The sequence below is a fragment of the Hylobates moloch genome, unplaced genomic scaffold, assembly GCF_009828535.3.
Source record: "Hylobates moloch isolate HMO894 unplaced genomic scaffold, HMol_V3 SCAFFOLD_11, whole genome shotgun sequence".
NCBI lineage: Eukaryota > Metazoa > Chordata > Mammalia > Primates > Hylobatidae > Hylobates > Hylobates moloch.
This window is the reverse complement of record NW_026652286.1, coordinates 66,321,658-66,348,731: the sequence shown is the minus strand read 5'-3', so window position 1 is coordinate 66,348,731 and position 27,074 is coordinate 66,321,658. Positions and strand designations below refer to the sequence as shown.

The 27,074-nt window shown below is 41.9% G+C and overlaps 1 protein-coding gene across 8 annotated transcripts; it reads right to left on the bottom strand.

Annotated features, from left to right (window-relative positions):
- Window positions 1-134: 134 nt before the first annotated feature.
- On the bottom strand, window positions 135-27,057 carry CUNH11orf54 (chromosome unknown C11orf54 homolog). Of its 8 annotated transcripts, none has more exons than XM_058424493.1 (9): window positions 26,855-27,057; window positions 21,108-21,259; window positions 18,123-18,221; window positions 14,531-14,604; window positions 14,249-14,350; window positions 12,589-12,765; window positions 10,516-10,665; window positions 8,177-8,293; window positions 135-919 (listed from the first exon to the last, which is right to left on the bottom strand). In XM_058424493.1, exons 2-9 carry the CDS (start codon window positions 21,160-21,162, stop codon window positions 914-916), a joined length of 780 nt encoding a protein of 259 aa, XP_058280476.1. In that variant the 5' UTR covers window positions 21,163-21,259; window positions 26,855-27,057; the 3' UTR covers window positions 135-913. The 8 variants fall into 8 exon arrangements, with proteins under 8 accessions (XP_058280476.1, XP_032023054.1, XP_032023055.1 ...); XM_032167163.2 differs by having other exon boundaries at window positions 848-6,217; XM_032167164.2 differs by having other exon boundaries at window positions 848-6,217; window positions 21,108-21,254.
- Between the last annotated feature and the right edge of the window lie 17 nt (window positions 27,058-27,074).

Sequence of the window (27,074 nt, the reverse complement as noted above, 5' to 3'; positions counted from 1 at the left end):
TTTTTTTTTTTTTTTGAGACGGAGTCTCACTCTGTCGCCCAGGCTGGAGTGCAGTGGTGCGATCTGGGCTCACTGCAAGCTCTGCCTCCCGGGTTCGCACCATTCTCCTGCCTCAGCCTCCCAAGTAGCTGGGACTACAGGTGCCCACCACCACGCCCGGCTAATTTTTTGTATTTTTAGTAGAGATGGGGTTTCACCATGTTAGCCAGGATGGTCTCGATCTCCTAACCTCGTGATCCACCCGCCTTGGCCTTCCAAAGTGCTGGGATTCCAGGCATGAGCCACTGCAAAGGGGAGGCAGGCACATCTTCACATGGCCAGCAGGAGACAAAGAGAGGGTGAAGGTAGAGGCGCTTTCAAACAAGCAGACCTTGGGAGAACTCTATCACAAGATAGCACCAGGGGATGGTGCTAAACCATTAGAAACCACACTGGTGATCCAATCACCTCCCACAAAGCCCCACCCCCGAGCCTGGGGATTACAGTTCAACCTGAGACTTAGGTGGGGACACAGAGCCAAACCATATCAGGTATTTACTGTAGTGACAAATATTAGGTTGCCAGTGCAAATAATATCAAGTGTTAGTCTAAATTTGAAGAAGTTAATCCTCGTTGTGGTTAATATGAGTCAGAAAAACAGAGCGTATCAGAGAAATGAGGCTAAAGGTAGGAGTTCTAGGAAGAGTAATCATAGATTTAGCCAATGAATATACCAGATTTTCTGTGGAAAATTCAGTTTTTAATATTTCATTATTTTAGTCACATAATTGCCCTGTCAGATTGTGTTCTGTTATCTGGAAGACCAAAATGGATGCTCCTTTATCAACTAAGAAGAACCCTAAAGTTAAGAAAATGAAAGTTACCTATGGGTGGAGGGTTCCGGGCTTGGTTGGCATGGGAACTCTGCAAATTCCTAAGGCTACAAGAAAAAACACAATCTTGCTAAATTCGCTAAAAATAGGAGCTATTGGGAAAATTGTCAGAACCTTACCAAACCTGATTTACAATCCAAACCACTATAGCTCTGATTGGACAAAGGACCAGCCTTACAAAAATTCTTTCCTGATAAGCAACTGAAGACCTCAAGCCAGTTTCAGCCAGTTTATAGAGACTGCATGCAAACTTTGTGTCCAATAGTTCACCTTTTGACCTGAAGAGCCAAGTTCCACCTTATTTTAATGTTAAAACCTTACCCCAAAGTGAACATGGGATGCGTGTTACATATGTTTATCCATTGCACGTGTTCAACTTCCCTCATAGATATGTATAACTTTTCTCCCAAACCTGCTGAATATGTTTTACTCTATTGTGTGATACAGGCCCTGTGAGGCATAAAAACCAACCTGCCCTTTTCCCTCTGGGAAGAGAGCACCTTTGGCCTAAGCTGGAGACTGTCTCTTCCTGCTGTGCAAACTGAAATCACCAATATAGCTCTCCTTTCTACTATTTAGCCATCCTGGTGGTCTTTTGGATGACATATTCTTCTTCTTTAAAGGAATATGGTCTGACTCTGTTGCCGAGGTAGGACTGAGGTGGTGCCATCTGGATTCACTATAGCTTCAGCCTCCAGGTCTCAAGTGATCCTCCTGCCTCGGCCTCCCAAGTAGCTGGGACTACAGGTGTGTGCCACCATGCCCAGCTATTTTTTTTAGCTTTTGTAGAGACAGGGTCTCACTATGTTGCCCAGGTTGGTCCCAAACTCCTGGGCACAAGCGATCCTCCCACCTCAGCCTTCCAAAATGCTGGGATTACAGGCATGAGCCATTGCACCTGGTTGGATGACAATTCTTTAGGTTTATCTGTGTTCTTATTTTAGATTTGGAAAGATGGTATGACACTGTGATGTATAATAAGATATGCAGTATGTATAGATAGTCTTAGTCCCAGTATTCTGGCACACAGCTCCTAAAACCCTGGGAATCTCCAAAGTGACAAATGGTTTTTTGTATGCTAATGAAATGACAGTGATAAGTGGGTTTCTGCATGCCAGAAGCTCCTGGATAGCTTCAGGATAGGGGCTCCTTGCCCAGGAACTAACCACGTGATTAAAGAATTATGGCTTTCAGCCCCAACCCCAACCTTGAAGGAGAGGAGAGACTGAAGGTTGAACTTATTTATCACCAATGACCAATAATTTAATCAATTCTGCCTACATAAGGAAGCCTCTATAAAATCCCAAAAGAAAGGCAGAGGTGGGTGGATCACTTGAGCTCAGGAGTTCAAGACAAGCCCGGGTAACATGATGAGACCCCATTTCTACAAAAAATACAAAAATTGGCTGGGCGTCATGGTGCACACCTGTTAGTCCCAGTTACTCAGGAGGCGGAGAGAGGAGGATTGCGTGAGCCTGGGAGGCAGAGGTTTCAGTGAGCAGAGATCATGCCACTGCACTCCAGCCTGGGTGACAGTGAGAACCTGTCTCAAAAACAAAAACAAGCCAAAATCCAAAAGAAAAGGGTTTGGATAGCTTCCAAATTGCTGAACATGTGGAGATGCCTAGAAGGTGGGGCACCTAGAAACGGTCTGGAAGCTCTGGACTTCTGCTGGCCTTTCCATATGCATCTCTTCCATCTGGCTGTTCATCTGTCTACTTTATTACATCCTTTATCAATAAACTGGAAAATATAAGTAAAGTGTTTCCCTGAGTTCAGTGATCTGCTCTAAGCAAATCAAACCTGAAGAGGTAGGCATAGAGACCCCGATTTACAGTGGGTTGGTCAGAAGTACAGGTCACAACCTGAAGATTGTGATTGGCATCGGAAGTGGGAGGCAGTCTTGGAGGATTGAACCATTAAACTGTGGGATCTGATGCTATCTCCAAGTAAATAGTGTTCAAATTGAATTAAATTATAGGATCCCCAGCTGATGTCTGCTGGAGAATTGCTTGGTGTGTGGGAAAAAACCCCATGCATCTGGTCACAGAAGCTTTCTGTATTATACTGAGTGAGTAAGAGTAAGAAGGGCACTTTGGGCAAGGTGCAGTGCCTCATGCCTGTAATCCCAGCAATCTGAGAGGCTGAGACGGGCAGATCACTTGAGGCCAGGAGTTCGAGAACAGCCTGGCCAACATGGCAAAACCCTGTCTGTATAAAGAAAGAAAACTAAGAAAAAATTTAAAAAGAAAAGCATTTTGATTTTTTCCCCCACCTCTATTAGATGGTGTGAATGTACCTGGTCTCCAAGCTTTTTGAATTGTGTCTCTCAGCAATACAATTTTGAACTGAAATCCCTAACATAAGAAATGCACACAAAACTACAGAAACTTAAAAGGACGAAATAAAATATATAAATAGATGTTCTAATATTCCCACACCCCTTGGAAGGTCATGTGTACCTGCTGTCCATGCACCCCATTTTGGAGGACACTAATGGAAGAGTAAAGGCAGTGTTTATATCTGTAGTGTGAAGAGGCCCAAGATTGCTTCAGATGATCTCTACACCTGGAATCTGACCTGAAATAAGCTCTGATTTGAAATCAGATCTGAAATCTGTAATTAAGAATCTGACTTAATTTATGTTTGACTGCTGGTGGCTTTTAAGCCTTATCCCACCCCTCATCCCCTTATGCCCTACACCTCTGGCAAGCTAAGAAAGCCTGGGTGCTCGCCAGACATGGTGGCCCATGCCTGTAATCCCAGCACTTTGGGAGGCTGAGGCAGGAAGATGACTTGAGCCCAGCCTGGGCAACATAGTGAGACACCATCTCTTTAAAAAAATAAAGCAAGCAAGCCTGGGTGTTTCCTTCTTTGATACCGGTGGGAAATTCAAACCACATGCAAGAAACATCACTCTGGTCCTACTCCCTAACCACCAAAAAACTCCAAGTCAATCTCCTTCCCTGTTGTCAAATCCTGCTTAGGAGCTGCCCTGCTTTCCCCAGAAAGCTTCATTATGTGAGTAACAACCCTTTCATACTCTGTTGGGTGTGTGTGTGGCTTCATCAGTCATTTTTTTTTTTTGAGACAGGGTCTCACTGTGTTGCCCAGGCTACAGTGCAATGGTACAATCATAGCTCACTGTAGCCTCCAACTTCTGGGCTCAAGTGATTCTCGTGCCTCAGCCTCCTGAGCAGCTGGGACAACAGGTGTGCACAACCATGCCCAGATAATTAAAAAAATTTTTTTATTTTTTTGCAGAGATGGGGGTCTCTCCATGTTGCCCAGGCTGGCCTTGAACTCCTGGACTCAAGTGATCCTCCTACCTTGGCCTCCCTAAGTACTAGGATTACAGGTGTGAGCTACTGAACCTGGCTATCAGTCTGGACATCCGAACCAAATTTTGAGTGTGGAATGCATCCTGTCTCAGTGTGGGATGGCCACAAAAAAATAGCATCCTCCTTTACAGTCCATCTACTTTCTTTTCATAGCACTTAATACCACCTGACATATTATATAGTTATTGTCTTCCCCACTAGACAGATCCCCAGCTTTAGTAAAGTGTTTGGTATAATCATCCAAGTGGCTACTTTGCTAGCACTGTTAAAGGCACTAGTGCTACAGTCGTGAACAAGGCCCTTGCCCACATGAAGTGTATATTCCAGAGAGAAGGGCAGGTGTTCAATACATATTTGTTAAATGAAAGACTATTAATATTATTTTGTCTGGAGGTAAGATACTGCAAACATAATATATCATAAATTAAATTTTTTATTCATTTTTTTGCATCAAAATAGTGCTTAAAATAGGAATTTATACTCACAAGACATAGCTAACATCCAAAGTAGACAATTAAAAAATATTATTTGAAAATTATGTACTTAGTACTAAAGACTTCCTAAATTTGCACATTAGCAAGATTGCCATTTAGCACCATTAGAGAGTTGATCTTTGGCTAATGATTATTCAAAGAACATTCACGAAAATTTCAACCATTACAATCAGTGAGTATAATTTTATATTTCAGCAATGATAGTGGTCATGTTCAGCAACAGCTTCACTTACAAATTAAAGTAAGCTCACTTCAATGTTGCACTTTGATGCTGTTTTTTTACCCCTTCTCTTGCAAATAACCAGTGAAATAAAAATTGCTTCTAACCAGCAATCGAAACAAGGGAGGAATTATGGCTAGCCAATTAGTTGCTGATGTTTGTGTTTTTATTTTTTATTTAAGAAACATTTTAAATAATAGAGATGGGGTCTCACCATGGTACCCAGGCTGGTCTTAAACTCCTAGGCTCAGGCAATCCTTCCACTTGGCCTCCCAACATGCTGGGATCACAGGCTTCAAGCACCATGCCCGGACTGCTAATGTTTGTGAAAGGCAAATTGTAAACTTCTACGGTTTAACTTCACCAGAAGAGTAAAGGGCTCCCCACCTGCCACCTAGTTCTATAAAAAACGTATACTCTGATTACTGGAATGGATTTTTAAAATTCAATTCAAAGATTCAATAACTATCAACATTTCTAAATACTGATTTTTCTTTTTCTCTTTTTCAAATGTTTTTTAATGTCCTGCAGGTAATAACACTGATTTTTCTTACTCAGAAACATCTACTTAGCAGTTGTGATACTAATTTGCAAAATGTAACAATGTTATACAAATATAAGATACTACTAAATACATAGTAGAAATAATTGCATGATTCCTGATATTTATATTCAAGGTATAAACATGACTGATTTTGCTGATACTATAGAATAAAAAAAAAAAGCTGCTATGTAAAAAATTAAAGAATATCTCAATTAGATAATTTTGTTCCCAATCTCTTTCAGACCAGATCTATGAAATAATATAGAATATACTATCAATATATTCTTTCATATGAAGTGAAAAAAAATGGGGTTTAAGTAGTGAGATAATTTCTACTTTTTACTTTTTTAAAAAAATAGACAGGGTCTTGCTATGTTGCCCAAGCTGGTCTCAAACTTCTGGGCTCCAGTGTGCCTCCTGCCTCAGCCTCCCAAAGTGCTGGGATTATAGGCATGAGCCATTGTGCCTGGCCTGTGGGATCATTTCTATTTGGTTTTATATCAGTATCAATTAATGAGTCAATCAATTAATTAACCTTAATTATTTCTTTTTCTAAATAAGTATCAGCTGATTTAATCTCGCCCAACTGAATGAGTCTCTTTTGGTTGATCAATGCGATAGAGAAACTCTGCAGGTAAGAAGTATCCAAGATATTCCACTATATCTGGAGTAGTGTCATAATGGTAGTGTCCACCTTCTCCATGATGACTAAAAAAATGAGTGTGCTCCAGTCGCAAATCAAACCCCTAAGATAACAGACAAACAATATGTTAGTACTCAAATTATTGATTAGAGTTTAAGGGGGGAGGGATAACTTTTTATGTTGCAATAGTTTTTGTTTTTTAAATAGGTAATACATTCACATGTTCTTTTTTTTTTTTTTTTTTTGAGACGGAGTCTTGCTCTGTCACCCAGGCTGGAGTGCAGTGGCGTGATCTCGGCTCACTGCAAGCTCTGCCTCCCGGGTTCACGCCATTCTCCTGCCTCAGCCTCTCCGAGTAGCTGGGACTACAGGCGCCTGCCACCTCGCCCGGCTAATTTTTTGTATTTTTAGTAGAGACGGGGTTTCACCGTGGTCTCGATCTCCTGACCTCGTGATCCGCCCGCCTCGGCCTCCCAAAGTGCTGGGATTACAAGCGTGAGCCACCACGCCCGGCTACATTCACATGTTCTAAATTCAAAGGGGGCAAAATGATATATTCAGTAAAATGTATCTTCTTCTCTTTTGCCCTCACCACTCGCTCCCCTTCCTAGCAGGTAACCAATGTAAGCAGCTTCTTGTATATCCTTCCATAAATACTTACTTTTATTTTTACTCAAATGTAGTATTTTGTACACACTTTTCTGCATGTAACTTTTTTTCATGTAACAATATAGTTTTGAGATCTTTGTATATGAAATCATAAAAGAGCTTCCTCATTCTTTTATACCTACGTGGTATTCTATTGTGTATGTAACTTCTCAACTGACACTTGCATTATTTCTAATTCTTTTGCTACTACAACAATACTGTAATGAATAACCTTTTAACTAGTAATTTTACACAATTATGCATATATTTAAGTATAAAATCCTAGACATGTAATCACTGGATCAAAAGATATGACCAGGCTAGGCGCAGTAGATCATGCCTGTAATCCCACCACTTTGGGAAGCTGAGGCGGGCGGATCACTTGAGGTCAGGAGCTCGAGACCAGCCTGGTCAACATGGCGAAACCCTGTCTCTACCAAAAATACAAAAATTAGCTGGGTGTGGTGGTGAGCACTGGTAATCCCAGCTACTCAGGAGGGTGAGGCAGGATAATCACATGAACCCAGGAGGCAGAGGTTGCAGTGAGCCACGATTGCATCACTGCACTCCAGCCTGGGCAACAGAGCGAGACTCTGTCACAAAAAATAAAAAAAAGAAAAGATATGACCAATATTTTAGTAGGTATTTGCTCTGAATTGGTCTGTAATATTTTTTCTAGTGTCTAGTATTATAATATAATGAACACCAAACAAGATGACAGGAGACCTGAATCCTAGTTGTGACGCTACTATTTGTTTTTTTTGAGATGGGGGTTATACTGTTACCCAGGCTGGTCTCAAACTTCTGGGTTTAAGTCAGCCTCCTCCATAGCTAAGAATACTGGGGCATGCAACCATGCCCAGCTACACCTGCTATGTAATAAAATAATTTTGGGTGTTATTTAAAATGCTTGTGCCTTCATTTTCTCAAAGGTAAAATCTGCTCTGCCTAACTCATAGGATGGTGAAGAGCTCCCTTATCTTCCAAAATAATTCTACAGGCTATCCTAATTCTTAAATAACAACAACACATGGCCGGGCATGGTAGCTCACGCCTGTAATCCCAACACTTTGGGAGGCAGAGGTGGGTAGATCACCTGAGGTCAGGGGTTTGAGACCAGCCTGACCAACGCAGTGAAACCCTGTCTACTAAAAATACAAAAATTAGCCAGGCATGGTGGCGCATGCCTATAATCCCAGCTACCCAGGAGGCTGAGGCAGGAGAATCGCTTGAACCCAGGAGGCGGAGGTTGTAGTAAGCTGAGATCGTGCCATTGCACTCTAGCCTGGGCAACAAGAGTGAAACTGTCTCAAAACAACAACAACAAACACAAAAAGTGCCTAGTTCTTAAAGATTATCCTAAAAATCAAGCATTATCATTGCAGTGTAATATAAAAAACAGACACAGACTTACTGGGTCTCTGGAGACAAAAACTGGTAGACAAACCAAAGGAGCTTTCATCTCATAAAAATGCAACCATTTATTCACTTCTTCATCAGAGTTCAAGGGGCAGGAAGAAAATTCTGCAGGCTACAACAAAAGATAATTACATAGGTAAACATACTGAATATTACTAAGAATTAAAAATTTTTAAAATATATTTTACTTACTTATTTATTTTTTAATTATACTTTAAGTTCTGGGTTACATGTGCAGAACATGCAGATTTGTTACACATGCCCTGGTGGTTTGCTGCACCCATCAACCTATCACCTACATTAGGTACTTCTCCTAATGCTATCCCTCCCCTAGGCCCCCACTCCCCGACAGGCCCCGATGTGTGATGTTCCCCTCCCTGTGTCCATGTGTTCCCATTGTTCAACTCCCACTTATGAGTGAGAACATGAGGTATTTGGTTTTCTGATCTTGTGATAGTTTGCTGAGAATGATGGTTTCCAGCTTCATCCATGTCCCTGCAAAGGACATAAGTTCATCCTTTTTTATGGCTGCATAGTATTCCATGGTGTATATGTACCACATTTTCTTAATCCAGTCATTTGGGTTGGTTCCAAGTCTTTGCTATTGTGAATAGTGCTGCAATAAACATATGTGTGTGTGTGTCTTTATCACAGAATGATTTATAATCCTTTGGGTATATGCCCAGTAATGGGATTGCTGGGTCAAATGGTATTTCCAGTTCTAGATCCTTGAGGAATCAACACACTGACTTCCACAATGGTTGAACTAATTTCCCCTTCCACCAACAGTGCAAAAGCGTTCCTATTTTTCCACAACCTCTCCAGCATCTGTTGTTCCCTGACTGGGTCTGGCTCTGTCACCCAGGCTGGAGTGCAGTGGGATGATCACGGTAGGCCTGGAAAAGGCACCACAAGTTTCCACTCTGGTGTGTGGGATTGGCAGCTGGGCCCCCAGCCTTCAGGCCCTCCCTGGCCTGAAAGTGGGGCCTCACCGGAAACCTGCCCCCTTCCGCCCCGGAACCTGTCTGCCTCCTGCTGCCAATCGTGTATTCCAGGCTGTAGGTGCCAAGGGGTGCCTGAAGGCCAGTGCAGAGCTGCTCTCAGCCCCCACTCAGCTTCCCCTCTATGCTCGTGTCAGCGCCCAAAATCCAGAAGGGGCCGGGGTGGCAGGCAGCTGGTGTGTCAGCAGTGCCCTGAGCGTGTGCACACCTGGCTGGGCTGTGACAGCGACCGGGCTCTGCTTGACTTTGCTCCTGGATCGGAGCAGGCGCTGACAACAGGGAGAAGCCAGGCAGTGGGAGCAGGCATTTCCAAGCCTGCAGGAGCAGTGGGGGCCTTCCCAGACCCCCCAAGAATGCAGGAATGCCTGGGTCCGCAGCCACGGTTTGGGCAGCTGCAGCTGTGTGGAGAAGGCAGGGCTCCTGCCTGCTCCGTGGAGCGGGAGATCCAGGTCTGCAGCCGCGGGTTTGAGCTGCTGCAGCTGCGCCTGGGAAGTTGGGACCACAGACATGGCTTGGGCGACTGCAGCGGCACCAACGGAGCTCCAGCGCCAACTCGGAAGGGGCGGGACTCCCACCTGTCTTCAGCTCCCACCCGCTCCATAGAGTGTGTAGTCTCAGCTGTGTCTCCCTGCTGCAGCCGCTCCGGAGAGCCTGCCGCTGCCATCATCACTATGTTGACCAGGCTGGTTTTGAACTCCTGGCCTCCAGTGGTCCTCCCACCTGGGCCTCCCAAAGTGCTGGGATTACAGGCATGAGTCACTCTGCAGGCCTTGAATTTATCTTGATCTTAAAAATAAACATATCCAAAGTAAAGTTCTAATATATTAACATGGACAAAGACATTATCTTACAATCTGATTTACAATATTATCATTTAAATTTTAAAGTAATACGATCATAGTAAAAAGGATTTGTTGAGAGTGTCTTCAGATGTAGAATTCCCAACACATACTTTACAATCCTAAGATCTGGCACGGTGCAGTGTCTCACGTCTATAATCTCAGCACTTTGGGAGGCAGAGGTAGGTGGATCAGCTGAGGTCAGGAGTTCGACACCAGTCTGGCCAATGTGGCAAAACCTTGTCTCTACTAAAACTACAAAATGAGCCAGTTGTGATGCTGCATGCCTATAATCCCAGCTACTCAGTAGGCTGAGGCAGGAGAATCCCTTGAATCCGGGAGGTGGAGGTTGCAGTGAACCAAGATCGTGCCACTACACTCCAGCATGGGCAACAGAGCAAGGATCCGTTTAAAAAAAAAAAAAAATTCTAAGATCTTAAGTATGTGCACACACACAAACTCCTTCATGCATGTATGCACACACGGGCTCTTACCATAATGTGAGACTTCACTTTTCCCTTCTGAATTATGAAAGTACCTCCCATTCCTATGGGCTTATTTCCATAATGTTTTTCCAGGGTCTGTCTCATACAAGTCACAAAGTTAAGTGGTCCAGTTCTTCTTTTGGCTTTCACCTCAATTACCTATAGAGGACATAAAGATGCATACCATTGACTATGCTGCAAAATAACTACCGAAGTAAAACATTATATAATTTAATTCTATCAAGCAAATATTCTGTTCTTTGCTTGGAGCCCCCAGATCTGAGTTGAGACATTGCAATCCCGTGAATCTCGATCAATCATATATATATGTATACACACACACACACACATACATATCAATTATATGTAATTTGCTAATAAGTCTTAAGCATGCTTTCTTGAACTGCGAAACTGAGAAAGACAAGTTTCTCAGTGTAGAGAGTCTAGAGACTCTTAACATACGTGTCGAGGGAGTCAAAAGATTGAGAATTACCTTTGGTAATTCTTTGGTTAAAGGAATTAACCTTTGGTAAGTGTGGATGAGGAGAAAATGATTACATTTTCTCACTTCCCTTAAAATTCTGTACTATATTATCTCCACAACTTGGACGTTAAGTATTTTCACTTCTCAATCTCTTATCTCAAAATAGCTGAAGAGGCTATCTCTACTTCCAAAACTGGAGAGTCTTCACAAAAGCTAACACTGAAATCATCTTTTTGCATACCAATAGGAAGTAAATATGAAGTAAGGCATTAGTTTTCCTTACTTTCTTCTTGCTGTAAGTTTTTGCTACCACCATTTCTATCTAGAGCAATGTATGATTCATCAGAAATGAGCAAATAACCTATTTACTACCTGTAAGTAGGCATTATTTATTTTAGCTGTATGGTTCATGTAGATGACAAACTCACTCCCCAAATTAATATTCTATTACCTTTTAGTTCTCAGAAAAACGTCTTGCTTACTAAATAGTCTTTTTTTTTTTTTTTTTTTTTTTTAAGACAGGTCTTGCTGTCACCCAGGTAGGAGTGCAGTGGTGTGATCATAGCTCGTTGCAGCCCCAAACACCTGGGCACAAGGGATCCTCCTGCATTAGCCTCCTGAGTAGCTAGGACTATAGGCATGTACCACCACACCTGGCTAATTAAAAAAAAATTTTTTTTTTTTTTTTTAGACAGGGTCTTGCCATGTTGCCCAGGCTGGTCCGAAACTGCCAGCCTTAAGTGATCCTCCAGCTTTAGCCTCTCAAAGGACTGGAATTACAGGCATGAGCCATTGTGCCAGCTGTACTATTCTTTTTTTTTTGGAGACAGAGTCTTGCTTTGTTGCCCAGGCTGGAGTGCAATGGTGCGATCTTGGCTCACTGCAACCTCTGTCTTCCAGGTTCAAGCAATTCTCCTGCCTCAGCCTCCCAAGTAGCTGGGACTACGGGCATGTGCCACCTTCCCTGTCTAATTTTTTTATTTTTAGTAGAGACGAGGTTTTGCCATGTTGGCCAGACTGGTCTCAAACGCTTGACCTCAGGTGATCTACCCGCCTTGCCTCCCAAAATGCTGGGATTACAGGCGTGAGCCACTGCGTCTGGCCTCCAGTCATATTATTCTTAACCTTAAAGATGACTTTTGCTCTGCCTGTCATACTCTCTGAACCTTTCATTACTGGGTTATTTAAAGAGCTTTGACTTAGGAAGCTCTAATTTTCTTTTTTTTTTTTTTTGAGACAGAGTCTCACTCAGTGGCCCAGACTGGAATGTAGTAGCATGATCTTGGCTCACTGCAACCTCTGCCTTCCGAGTCTGAGTGATTCTCTCACCTCAGCCCCCCGAGTAGCTGGGACTACAGGCACACACCACCACACTCTGCTAATTTTTGCATTTTTTGGTACAGATGGGGTTTCACGGTGTTGACCAGGCTGGTCTTGAACTCCTGACCTCAAGTTGACCTCAAGTTATCCACCCAGCTTGGCCTCCCAAAGTGGGAAACTAATTTTCTTAGCAAAACCATATTTGTGGCAGTAAAAGTTCACATTTTTAGCTTTCTGAGAACATTTAGGGAATATTGTATTTTTATGGACACAATCACCTTGCCAGGTTGGCCCTCACTGGCAAAAAGATTAGCCAGTAATGCACACTCAAAATCATGACGTTTCTCACTGTATTTCTCCAGTAGGCACCCTCCATCTGCAGGGTTCACATGGGCAAAGTAACTTCCATTCACAGGAGGCTTGTGTTCACTTTCTGTCTGAATAACTGGCATAAACTGAAAAGAAAGTGAGGCAATTAGTCAATCTTTGTATCTCTGCAAAGATAATATCTTGAATAATGTTACAAAACATTTAATCCTTTTAAGACATTTTAGTTCAAGTCCTAATAAGAGAACATAAAATACATAATATTTAATTTTAGACATAAAAAACTTGGAAAACTTTTATAGGCCAGGCGCCGTGGTTCATGCCTGTAATCTCAGCACTTTGGGAGGCCAAGGGGGGCGGATCACGAGGTCAAGAAAAGAGATCAAGACCATCCTGGCCAACACGGTGAAACCCCGTCTCTACTAAAATTACAAAAATTACAAAAATTAGATGGGCGTGGTGGCACACACCTGTAGTCCCAGCTACTCAGGAGGCTGAGGCAAAAGAATTGCTTGAACCTGGGAGGTGGAGGTTGCAGTGAGCCAAGATCGCGCCACTGCACTCCAGCATTGTGATAGGGTGAGGCTCCGTCTCAAAAAAAAAAAAAAAAAAAAAAAAGAAGATATTGTATTTCTTATAGTATATCTATAACTTGCGTTAAATATCTTATTTTAAATTTTAAACTTTTTTTCCTAACTTGAACACTAGGCAAATTGTATTAATGTTTCTGCAAAGAACTTGTATGACTACTATTAGTCATATCTGAAAAGGTTATGAGAGAATGAGCAGACTGAAGTCTTGTATTCATGAGATTCAAAGAAACAGTAATATTTTCGTATGGTAATAATATATACTAGTAATAACTATTAACTTTTTTTTTTTTTTTCTGGGTGACAGAGCGAGACTCCGTCACCCAGGCTGGAGTGCAGTAGCGCAATCTCGGCTCACTGCAAGCTCCGCCTCCCGGGTTCACGCCATTCTCCTGCCTCAGCCTCTCCGAGTAGCTGGGACTACAGGCGCCCGCCATCACGCCCGGCTAATTTTTTTTGTATTTCTAGTAGAGACGGGGTTTCACCGTGGTCTCGATCTCCTGACCTCGGGATCCACCCGCCTCGGCCTCCCAAAGTGCTGGGATTACAAGCGTGAGCCACCGCGCCCGGCCCAACTATTAACTTTTATAAATAACCATCATACTATTGTGATAGTTTCCTACTATTTGGTCTGGAAGAAGGAGTTGACTAGATCACTAATATTCCATTCATCTTCTAATCCAAAGCTGCCTGCACACTCAAAGCAAAGATTTATAAGAAGCTAGGAATCCTGTAAGAATATAAATATTTTATAATCTAGAACCTTCAACAGAACACCATAGAACCCTGCATTTATCTAAGGCTGAACCTATAACCTAAGAAAATCTAAAACTGTAAGTTAGTACTCCATTACAGTTAGTCCAGTTGGAGTGTGTGCTATAGCAGAAATCTATATCAAGTAGTATCAAACCTGCAGAGAGATTTACAATTCACTCAGAAATAGGATTTTTGGCACTAAAAGCAAAAAGACAAACCAAATGTCAAATCAATAAAATAAAATAATTTTCTTATATATGCTGACCTCAGAATTGAACCCGAGAGTCTGAAATGGACCTGCTCCTGCTCCAAGAATAAAAGCTCCAGGCAGCTTGATTTCTTTTGCAATTTTATTCAGATCATAAACCTACAGAAGAGGAAAAAATATTATTTAAGTCACAACTTGTACAAAATCCCTGGTTTACCTTTTATTACTGATACATTAGCACTTCCTTGCCAATTGATCAACAGGTCTTCTAATAATAAACACAGTAATCAACCCAACTTCTACAATCTTCACGTGAATACGCAGAGTAAAAGTACTTACTTTTTTTTGGTTTACAAGAGGCAATAAGTAAGGCACACCTCCTACTTCTGCAATTCTAGTTTTCCCACAGATGCCTAAGAAAAAACCAAAAAACGAAAACACAAGCCGTCTTAAAAATAGGCAAACATCTAATTAAATAATAAAATGCCAACAGTATATAACTTCTCCATTCTCATAAAGTTTTACAAATAACAGGGATTGGAAGACATAAGTAGCTAGAACCCCTGTCCTATTTTAAGTACCTGTGTCTCTAATATCATCATAACCAAATATGGCTTATATAGTTGGTGGCATAAAGGCAATACAAGGCAAGGGCAAGGGTTAGAACTGGGGCCAAAGTTTGGATTGGGTAAGGTTTCTAGAATGTCTTTAACACCTTATTTCTTTAAAAAAAATCTATTTTGGGGTGGTTTTCCTTTTTTTTTGGCTAAAATTGTTTTTTGTTCTTTAATTTAAAATATTTTGCTCTGATACAATGTAAATTCTTAGATGGTGGCTCATGCCTGCAATCCCAGCACTTTGGGAGGCTGAGGCGGGTGGATCACTTAAGGTCAGGAGTTTGAGACCAGCCTAGCCAACATGATGAAATCCCATCTCTCCTAAAAATAAAAAATTCGTTGGGTGTAGTGGTGTGCACCTGTAGTCCTAGCTACCTGGGAGGCTGAGGCAGGAGAATCGCTTGAACCTGGGAAGTGGAGGTGGCAGTGGGCCAAGATCAAACCACTATACTCCAGCCTGAGCAACAGAGTGAGATCCCATCTTAAAAAACAAAACAAGCTGGGCGTGGTGGCTCACACCTGTAATCCCAGCACTTTGGGAGGCTGAGGTGGGTGGATTACCTGAAGTCAGGAGTTTGAGACCAGCCTGGCCAACATGGTGAATCTCTACTAAAAATAGAAAAATTAGCTGGGCATGGTGGCAGGAGCCTATAATCCCAGCTACTAAGGCGGCTGGGGCAGGAGGACTGCTTGAACCCAGCGGGGGCAGAGGTTACAGTGAGCCAAGATTGTGCCACTGTACTCTAGCCTGGGCAACAGAGCAAGACTCTGTCTCAAAAAACAAAACATCACGAGGTCAGGAGATCGCGACCATCCTGGCTAACACGGTGAAACCCCATCTCTACCAAAAATACAAAAAATTAGCCGGGCGTGGTGGTGGGCACCTGTAGTCCCAGCTACACCGGAGGCTGAGGCAAGAGAATGGGGTGAACCCGGCAGGTGGAGCTTGCAGTGAGCTGAGATCACGCCACTGCACTCCAGCCTGGGCAACAGAGCGAGACTCCGTCTCAAAAAACAAAACAAAAAAAACAACCCAGAGAGATCTAGGTGAGATGTACAAATTTCAAAGTTATATTCAGGTAGTAATTAAAACCATAAGAGTGGATTAAAAAAATACCCAGATATATTACTAGAAATAAGAAGAGGCTAAGGAAAGAATTCTGGAAAAGATCAATATTTAAGAGACTATTAGAAAAAGAAACCAGGAAAATGTGGAAGAGGAAGGAAAGGCACCAAGGAAGAACAGGTGAAACAAGGACAGACGAGATAGAACCTAGGGGAGAATGTCAGGCAGCAATGGCCAAGCAGTATGAAATATGTGGAGAGGTTAAATAGTACTAGCAAACATTTTAAGGTCATTGGTGATCTTAGCAAGACCAGTTCATGTAGAAAATGTCTAACATGCCACTGCACCCAGCTAATTTTTGTATTTTTAGTAGAGATTGGGTTTCACCATGTTGGCTAGTTTGGTCTTAAACTCCTATGTTTATGAAAGATCATACATGCACATATTAGACGCATATCTGGCTTCTAGTATTGCAATTTAAAGACTCACAAATTACTGACCAGAAAACACTTCTTCCAAGTATAACTCTGCATGACAAAATTAAGACTAACTATTTTGGCTGGGCATGGTGGCTCACACCTGTAATCCCAGCACTTTGGGAGGCCAAGGCGGGCAGATTGCTTGAGATTGGGAGTTTGAGACCAGCCTGGCCAACATGATGAAACCCTGTCTCTACTAAAAATACAAAAATTAGCCAGGTGTCAGTGGTGCACACCTGTAATCCTAGCTACTTGGGAGGGTGAGGTATGAGAATCGCTTGAACCCGGGAGGCAGAGATTGCAGTGAGCCGAGATTGTGCCTGGGCGACAGAGCGAGATTCCATCACACACACACACACACACACACACACACACACACACACACACGCAAAAGATTAACCATTTTTCCTTCTTTCTTGTACTCTTCTGTTTCCTGACTTTTATTTAATTTTAGTTAATTACTTAATTAGCAGGGGAAACATATTACACTCATATTTTTAAAAAAATCAATGCCAGGCGTGGTGGCTCACGCCTGTAATCTCAGCACTTTGGAAGGCCGAGGTGGGCAGATCACGAGGTCAGGAGATCGAGACCATCCTGGCTAACACGGTGAAACCTCGTCTCTACTAAAAATACAAAAAATTAGCCAGGCGTAATGGCACGTGCCTGTAGTCTCAGCTACTCGGGAGGCTGAGGCAGGAGAATCGCTTGAACCTGGGAGGCAGAGGTTGCAGTGAGCTGAGATCGTGCCACTGAACTCCAGCCTGGTGACAGAGTGAGACTCCATCTCACAAAAAAAAAAAAAAAAACAACAACACTATAAAAAAGTATGCTAAATGCTTTGAAGAAGCTAAAAGAAACTGCCATATGGTACACAAGCCTTCTAGAATTTACAGGTCTACTTAAAATCAAAGATTGTTTAAGCTGGAAAGGCCCCCAAAGAACATTCAATTCAAATTCCCCCACGCTAAAGTTATCTCAAAGTCAAGTTTGTTTTAAGACAGAACTAGAGTCCAGAATTTCTATGGCAAACTCCTTTTTAGCAAAGATGTTAATTACATAATAAAAAGAACACTTTGAGTGTTTATCCTCAAATTCCTCATCATAATAGGGTATAACGGGAGGGGATTAGACTTTGGAAACAGACTTGCATTTGAATCCTGGTTATGATTTACACTGAGCTTATCTAGCCTCTCTCGTTTTCCGTTTTCTCATCTATAAACAAGGGCTACTACTTACCTTGTGGTGTTATTGTAAAAACTGAAACATCAAATAAGTATCTATCACACTGACAAATTATTTTATTCTTCTAATACTAATTTCCCTTCCTTCTCACTTCAAACAGTGGATGCTCACTTGGCAAATTTGTTGAAGGATTAGTTTTAATAGATCATTCAAATACAAGGCTTTTAGGATCTCTTCTGGTCTTGAATAAATAAAATCATAAAAATTAAAATCAGTTTCAATAACAGTCTAAGCAATTAAAAGCAAAACTCTCGTGTGATACAAAGAATTCTAACCTATTGGATATCTATTCTATAATCTCTGAAGGTTACATAAGTGAATAAAACACAATCCTCTTCCACAAGAGTATGAAATGAAATTTAACCAATATCAGAAAAGTGAGCACAGAAATTTGGCACAATTTAGCCTAAATGTTGTGACAATATCCTTTATTTGTAGATAATTTAAGATGTCCTTAAAAATAATTCTAGTTTCAAAAAAAGATGATGACTAAAAAACAAAAGCTAATTGCAAAAATTGCTTACCTTTTACAGGAAAGGTAAAGGGTTCCTTAGTCAAATCAGGGCAATCAACTACAGAGACCTGGACATCAGCAAAGTTATCTTTTAACCCCTTCTGCATAACTAATAAAGACAAGGAATAAGATTATTTAACATTAGGTAAAAGCTTGGCTATCACATATCAAAAGTGCCCTCAACACACTCCCAATCTCAACTTGTATAATAAAAAAGAAGGCGGAAATGGTCTTATTAATGAATATAATTAGACATTAGACATAATCACAAGGTACAACGTAGACTAAGATATATAAATACTTCCTCTACAGTGATTTTCAACTGTTGAAGATAAACAGCCTGCACTTGTGTGAGGGTGAGGATTACCTTCTTTTTTGAGAGAAGATTCCAAAAACCAACTGAAATGCAAACATTTAAACTTTTTAAAAAGTAAGCAATCACACGTAACAACTTCAGTGAAGGTAACAGACAATATGTTGAACAAAGCAGCCAGATATAAAAGACTACATACAATATTACTTCACCTTATGCATCTCAGAAACAGGCAATGGATCAAGGCTGACTGGGAAGGTGTGCAAAGGAGCCTTCTGGGATGTTGGAAATATTTTACATTTTGATCTGGATAGCAGTTACATAGGTGTAACTATTGTTAACATTCATCAAGCTGTACACTCAAGATTAGTGTACTTTACTGTAGATAGTTATACCTCAATAACAATGTATAAAAGCACAGGTGTCTCAAAGTTATTAATGTAAGACCAATGTATTTCCCTCTCTTTTTCTCTCTTTTAAATGTAGAGACCAGGTCTTGCTATATTGCCCAGGCTGGTCTTGAACTCCTGGGCTCATGCGATCTTCCTGCCTTGGGTCCTCCAAAGTGCTGGGATTACAATGAGCCATCACACCTAGCCTCAACGGTTTTGTTGTTGTTGTTGTTGTTTTGAGACAGAGTCTCACTCTGATAGCCTTACCCTGTAGCCCAGACTGGAGTGCAGTGGTGCGAAGCATGATCTTGGCTCACTCAGCCTTGATCTCCAGGCTCAAGTAATCCTCCCACCTCAAACTCCCCAGTAGCTGGGACTACAGGTAGGTGCCAACATGCTTGGCTAATTTTTGTATTTTTTGCGAAAATGGGGTTTTGGCTTGTTGCCCAGGTGGCTCTCAAACCCCTGGACTTAAGAGATCTGCTCACCTTGGCCTCCCAAAATGCTGGAATTATAGGCATGAGCCACTGCATCAGCCTATGTACTTTTAAGGATCAAAAGTTCTTACAAAATTTCTTTTTTTTTTTTTTTTTTTTGAGGGAGTCTCACCCTGTCGCCCAGGCTGGAGTGCAATGGCACGATCTCAGCTTACTGCAACCTCCACTTCCCAGGTTCACGCCATTCTCCTGCCTCAGCCTCCCGAGTAGCTGGGGTTACTGGCGCCCGCCACCACACCCAGCTATTTTTTCTATTTTTAGTAGAGACGGGGTTTCACCACGTTGGCCAGGCTGGTCTTGAACTCCTGACCTCGTCATCCGCCCGCCTCAGCCTCTCAAAGTGCTAGGATTACGCATGAGCCACCGCACCTGGCCAATTCCTTTTTTTTTTTTTTTTTTTTTGAGGCTGAGTCTCGCGTTTTGCCTAGGTCGAAGTGCAGTGGCGCGAATTTGGCTCAACGTAACTTCTGCCTCCCAGGTTCAAGTGATTCTTGTGGCTCAGACTCCCAAATAGCAGGAATTACTGGCACACACCACCACACTCAGCTAATTTTTGTATTTTTAGTAGAGATGGGGTTTTGCCATGTTGGCCAGGCTGGTCTTGAACTCCTGACCTCAAGTGATCTGTCCACCTTGGCCTCCTAAAGTATTGAGATTACAGGCATGAGCCACTGTGCCAGGCCATAAAATTTCTACTTTTTCCGAATATATCCTGCACATATACAAGGAAAATAGAAACAAACACAAAAGTGAAAACAGGTTCTAGAAAAGCAATCAAAGAAAAAATCTGGCCAAGCATGGTGGCTCATGCCTGTAATCCCAACACTTTGGGTGGCCGAGGCAGGAGGATCAAGTGAGGCCAGGAGTTCAAGAGCATCCTAGGCAATAGAGCAAGACCCTATGTCTACAAAAAGAAAAAAGAAAAAGAAAAAATTCCTAATTGCCCTGTCATATTAGGGAAGACAGACTGATGAAAAAGAAATACAGGCCAAACAATACAGATTGTTTACTAGCTACCATTCAATTACGGAAAAAAAAAAAAGATTGTAAGAGGAAAGTTACAACAAAGCAAAAATGAGTCTATTTCTTAACTTCAATCTTATCAGGATGACAAATGAACTACCAGAACACTGCATTTTGAGAAACAAGCGAAGGTTCTATCGTTACCATTAGAACAGAACCTAGAGGTTGTCAAATAAAGGTTAGTATTCTGACAGACTTTACAGTTTTGGATAACAACTATTCCTGGCTTCATTTTTGTACTCGTTTTTGTTTTCCTTTTTTTGACTATCTTCCCTCCTAATTTATCCTGGGAAACTGCCTTAAATCAAAGCAAGTTCACTGGCAGTCTGTCATTATCAGTGGTGGGGGGGAAATTATATTGGGATATGATTAACATACAACAGTAGAGTATACATTTAAAGAATAATGTAAGTGAAAAAAGTTAAAGCAAAATTGTGCAACTCTTTGGGCATCACACGTGCTTAAGTCTTGGATTACTAATCATTTACATCCTGTAAAGTTGGTATCATCAATAATCTATAAGTGAAAGAAAAAAGAATTTATAAATTATAATTTTAGTTTTTTTGGACGGACAGAATTTGGACTTTCTCAATAAAAATGGGACAGAACAGATACTGAAATGGAAAATGAATTCTGTACCAAAAATACTATTTTGATAAGTAAGATATAGATATAGATAAGTAGTAAGCTATAGATAGATCTTAGAATATTTTTAAAAGAATTTTCTCTTGGGATAATTTTTAAAAATCCAAAGTTAATATTGTTTTTACCTCCAGCAAGCTCTTCAAGACTTGGTACATGAAAAGAAAACTCAGCACAAGCCATTTTCTTTCTTCTTTAGGCGTGAGGTTGGACAAATAGAGCTACTCTTGGTTAATTATCACAAGAGTCCACAGTGCACCAAGTATGAACAGCTTCTGTTCTGGAAATGAACATTTAGCATTCAAACATATAAACAGAACAAAAGGGCATTCAGGTTTCTATCTTCATAAAAAGGCAAACACAGCTTCCAGCATTTAATGTTCCAAGTGAGAAATAGACAAGTGGCCTTTTAATACTTACACTTTATTTCATTGTAATTTAAAATTTTAAACTACTTTTTTAATAGAAACAAGGTGTTACTATGTTGCCCAGTCTGGTCTTGAATTCCTGGCCTCAAGCGATCCTCCCACCTCTGCCTCCCAAAATGCTGGGATTATAAGTGTGAATCACTGCTCCCAGCCAATTCATTTTTTTAAAAAATATCATATAGCTGGAGTGAACATCCAATTTTCTAATGGTTGGTCTAAGGAATATAGGTCTTGAAGCAAAAGGTACTTATTAGGAGTTTATGGATAAGTGTTTAAATGGTTGTAGATAACAGTACATATAGGATTTGTATAGTACATATAGGATCTCAAGTATTTCTGTAATAGATATGTGTGTTTTCTGTTCCATATTTCACATTTAGGTCAAAAATTAAATGAGTTCCTTAGACTATCACTTTTTCAAAATAAAATTTAAATTACAAATAGAAATGGAAACTTTTATGGAATGATTAGCCTTTGAAATTCAAATTTTTATTTTCATTTACAAATAAACATACTTCAATTATGATAATCTATCCAATTATAATTTGATATTTAAATATATGCTTTTCTATCATTGCAACTAAAAAATAAAATATATGCCAAGTATACTTTGTAACAAATAAGTGCACATACACAGAGATTAGTATCTTACCTTAAGTGTTCAGTGATGAAGTATGCAACCAGAGGGAGATAAAATGAAGGCAGGGAAAAATATAAGTAATATGAGGTAGACAGGTATCCTACTCCAGGCCAATCACAACAGGGAACACAGACAAGACTCTCAAGGGTGTTTCTAAGAGTACTGCAGGAGTTCTCATTAAAATTGTTAATAGAACACCTCATTAATCTGAGTGGCCTCTGCCCTTAACATGCCTATTTAGCAAGTGGAGGTGATCCTCAGCCATTTGAAATATTCTTCCAAATTTTTTTTTCTAATTTTCCAAAGATTCATAGGTTGCTTAGAAACTGGGTTTCTAGTTCTGGTACTTTCCGACAACATATCCTCTATAACCATTCTATTGCAAACATTTAGGATGTTACATTTACTTTAGTACTTTATCAAATACCAGCTTTTATTGTTCTTGATTTAATACATGTAATCTAATCTCCCAAATATATATAACTGTTTATTAAGGGTCCAAAATCTTTTTTTTTTTTTTGAGACGGAGTCTCGCTCTGTCACCCAGGCTGGAGTGCAATGGCACGATCTCAGCTCACTGCAACCTCTGCCTCCCAGGTTCAAGCAATTCTCCTGTCTCAGCCTCCCTAGTAGCTAGGATTACAGGCATGTGCCATCACGCTCGGCTAATTTTTTGTATTTTTGTAGAGACGGGGTTTCACCATGTTGCCCAGGTTGGTCTCAAACTCCTGAGCTCAAGCAATCCACTTGCCTCGGCCTCCCAAAGTGCTTGGATTACATGCGTGAGCCACTGCACCTGGCCCCCAAATCTTATGTAATCACACTTAAATTATTTTAAACACAGTTTTGTGTGGGGAAAAGAAAGATCAGACTGTTACTGTGTCTATGTGGAAAAGGAAGACAAAACAAACTCCATTTTGATCTGTACAAAGAAAAATTGTTTTGCTTTGAGATGCTGTTAATCTGTAACTTTAGCCCCAACCCTGTGCTCACAGAAACATGTATTGAATCAAGGTTTAAGGGATTTAGGGCTGTGCAGGATGTGCCTTGTTAACAATATGTTTGCAGACAGTATGCTTGGTAAAAGTCATCGCCATTCTCCATTTTCTATTAACCAGGGACACAATGCACTGCGGAAAGCTGCAGGGACCTCTGCCCGAGAAAGCGTGGGTATTGTCCAAGATTTCCCCCCACTGAGACAGCCTGAGATATGGCCTCATGGGAAGGGAAAGATCTAACCGTCCCCCAGCCCGACACCCATAAAGGGTCTGTGCTGAGGAGGATTAGTGTAAGAGGAAGGCCTCTGTTTCTCGCATATCCCTGGGAACAGAATGTCTCCGTGTAAAGCTGACTATTAGTTCTATTCTGAGATAGGAGAAAACCACCCTGTGGCTGGAGGGGAGATACGCTGGCAGCAATACTGCTCTGTTACTCTTTGCTACACTGAGATGTTTGGGTAAAGAGTAACATAAATCTAGCCTACTTACACATCCGGGCACAGTACCTTCCCTTGAACTTATTTATGACACAGATTCCTCTACTCACATGTTTTCCTGCTGACCTTCTCCTCACCATCACCCTGTTCTCCCGCTGCACTCCCCTTGCCGAGATAGTGAAAATAGTAATCAATAAATACTGAGGAAACTCAGAGACCAGTGCCGGTGCAGGTCCTCGCATACTGAGTGTGCCCGTCCTCTGGGCCCACTGTTCTTTCTCTATACTTTGTGTCTTACTTCTTTTCTCAGTCTCTCTTCCCACCTGACGAGAAATACCACAGGTGTGGAGGGGCAAGCCCCCTTCAGTTTTGGGTTGAATAATTTATAATTGTTCAGGAATGAGACAGTTTAACTTTTTCTTTTAAATAATTTCAGATTGACAGATATTACATACAAATAATTCCTGCATATTCTTCACCCAGATTTCCCAAATGTTAACATTTTATCACATTCTTTATCAAGCAAACATTGGGTACTAACTTATTTATGAACATGTCAAAATCTGCACAATGAATAGTATATTCATTTATAATGATAATAAAAGCACTTTAGATATTTTTGGTGGCAGTGGGAATAAGAACACAAGTTAAAATCCAAATGTAATCTTAATTTTATTCCCTTTACTATCTCTTTAGTAAAAAGTTAGGTCAGTTGTTTCCGTTTATTTATGTCCCTACCAAAGTAGAAACAAAGTTCAATCTTGGGAGGATGTAGCTTGAATAACTGGTTTAGAAATGTACTTATTAGGGGTACTTATTAGGGATTAGTGGGTAAGTGTTTAAATGGTTGTGGATAACACTGCATATAAGACTCTCAAGTATTTCTATAACAGATACTTGTGCTTTCTACTCTATATTTGACATTTAGACAAAAAATTAAATGAGTTCCTTAGACTATCACTTTTTCATAATAAAATCTAAATTATGAAGGCCCGTTCAATCCTAAAATGATGTGAACTTCAGGCAGGCTGATGGCAAAGCAGGCAGTGTGGTAGCATGTGTATGTGAGTGTTTGTGTGTTGGAGGTGCGGAGAGGGTTAGAGTTGGAGCTGAGAAAGGAGTTAGGTTCTTACATAAACTCCAGGAATACAGCCTTGGGCCAGATGGAGGCAAACAATATTTTCCTGCCTAATTGGTGGGAGTTGATGGCCCAGAAATAGGGTGTAGAAGGGAAACGGAGCTGCAGAGGTTAACACCTGAAGGGGTAGACCAACTATCGCAACTAAACTGGTTACCATTTGAGTGCACACTATGTACCAGACACCGTTAGACACTGTGCAGACATTCTCTGAAAACTTTTCATAACCATGACAGGTTGTAAGACAGGTTGTGGATCTTCAGGGGTCGCAGGCATCCCCCAGACACAGCCGCAGAGCCTGCATGGAGTTCGCTCCTGCCGGCGACCAAAAGCTCCGGCTCCAGCATCTGCTCACCCCCACGCACCCTCCCATAAGGGGTGGAACGCAGCAGGCCTAGGTGAGCGGAGTTCGTGGCTTCCGGCACTCTAGATCCCGCCTCATTCACTCGCGCGCCCCCTCCCGCGAGGAGTTGGGAGCTGCGGGCTGAGTAAGTGAGGCACGGCAGCCGCAAGACTCGCGAAGGGGTCAGAGAAATATCCTGCTTCAACCGCACTCCAGCCTGGGTGGCAGAGCAAGACCCTGTCTCTACAAAACAAACAAACACCAAATGTGGCCGGGCGCGGTCATTCACGCCTGTACTCCCAGCACTTTGGGAAGCCGAGGCAGGCGGATCACTTGAGGTCAGGAGTTCGAGACCTGCCTGGCCAACATGGTGAAACCTGGTCTCTACTAAAAGTACAAAAATTAGCTGGGTGTGGTGGCGGGCACGTGTAGTCCCAGCTACTTGGGAAGCTGAGGTGGGTGGATTTCTTGAGCCTGGGAGGTGGGGGTTGCAGTGAGCTGAGATCGGGCCACACTGCACTCCAGCCTGGGCGACAGAGTGAGACTCTGTCTCTAAAAAAAAAAACAGAAAGAAAAAATACAAAATGAAATGTGAAATTTCAGTGATTCTGCATTAGGAGTTAAAATGTTCCTTCCCTTTAATAGCACTTTCCCCCTTCTTTTTGAACAAGGGATGCTGCATTTTCATTTTGCATTGAGCCTCACAAACGACACGGCTAGGCTTGCTGCTGAATATGGCAGTGAGGGACATGCCATACCAGTCCTGGAGCTTAGTCATTGCCCAGACCCTGTGGATCAAATGCAGTGGGCTGCCTAAAGGATCAGACTTTTTATCCCCGGAATTGTCCAATCTATGGAGCAAAGCAGGTAAAGAGACCAGATTACTTTTAAGGCCTGTTCAATCCTAAAATGATGTGAACTATAAAATAAGACTACACAGCTTTACTGGTTTTTTGTGGTTTATCATATGAAAACAGAATTTTGAAAGCGGAAAAATCAAACCAGTTCATTCCTTTTAAAAATTACTTTGGGAGGCTGGGCGCGGTGGCTCACGCCTGTAATCCCAGCCCTTTGGGAGGCCAAGGCGGGCGGATCACCTGAGGTCGGGAGTTCGAGACCAGCCTGACCAACATGGAGAAACCCTGCCTCTACTAAAAATACAAAAATTAGCCGGGCATGGTGGCGCACGCCTGTAATCTCAGCTACTGGGGAGGCTGAGGCAGGAGAATCACTTGAACCCGGGAAGCAGATGTTGTGGTGAGCCAAGATCGCACCATTGCACTCCAGCCTGGGAAACAAGAGCGAAACTCGGTCTCAAAAAATAAAAAAAAATTACTTTGGGAGAAAAAAACCCCACCAAAACTAAACTAGTTTACACTGTTTAATCTTAACTCAGGAACCGGTCAAGGAACTAATGGTGTGGGGCAGGGGGGATGTAGGAGAAAACTTAGGAAAAAGAAATCCTCCACAGGTCTCACTTGTGACATGTTAGCCAACTCCTGGGAGGCAGAAAGGGTGAGCTTACGAAACAGGTGCAAAAGTGGGGAGGAGACCTGGGCGTGCTACGGAATAACACTGGCGTCCAGCACAAAGGTTACACACTTCGAGTCATGGTCAAAGGATGAGCCTTCCCCAATATTTTAACACACAAGGGTTTTTGAAGGCAGAAGTAGACAAAGGATGACAAAACACTCAGGCACACATCCCACCTGTCACCCTCGCCACACACCCGGGACCAGGTTTAGAAAGCCAGGCGACAGCTCAGCAAACGCGAGACCACCGGAAACGAACCGGGCTGAGAGGCTGTTTCCTCACAGTTCTCATCTACTCACAAGTGACCGCACGTTTTGTTTTTGTTATATGCCGAAATGTTCTTGGCTATTCCACTCACCTAATTGCTCACGGAAGCAAAACACCAGAGTCCGGATCTTCGCGTAGGCCAACCCCGCCTCCTCAGAATACACGAGCTAGAGCTCCGCCCACGTCAGTCGGTACTCCCTGCGCGGCGAGAAAAATGGCGCCCGCGCGTCGCGTCTCCTCCCACCGCTCGCCTTCTTCCCGGAAGCTAAGTTGTATCGCGAGATTTCGGCCTGACTATTACTTGGGCCGCG

Coding starts and splice junctions, on each gene's coding strand:
- CUNH11orf54 (XM_032167163.2), bottom strand. CDS start 21,162: ATGGCTTGTGCTGAGTTTTCTTTTCATGTACCAAGTCTTGAAGAGCTT. Junction 14,605..18,122: donor CTTTACCTTTCCTGTAAAAG/GTAAGCAATTTT, acceptor GTTTTTTCTTAG/GCATCTGTGGGAAAACTAGA. Junction 10,666..12,588: donor GTGAGGGCCAACCTGGCAAG/GTGATTGTGTCC, acceptor TGTCCTCTATAG/GTAATTGAGGTGAAAGCCAA.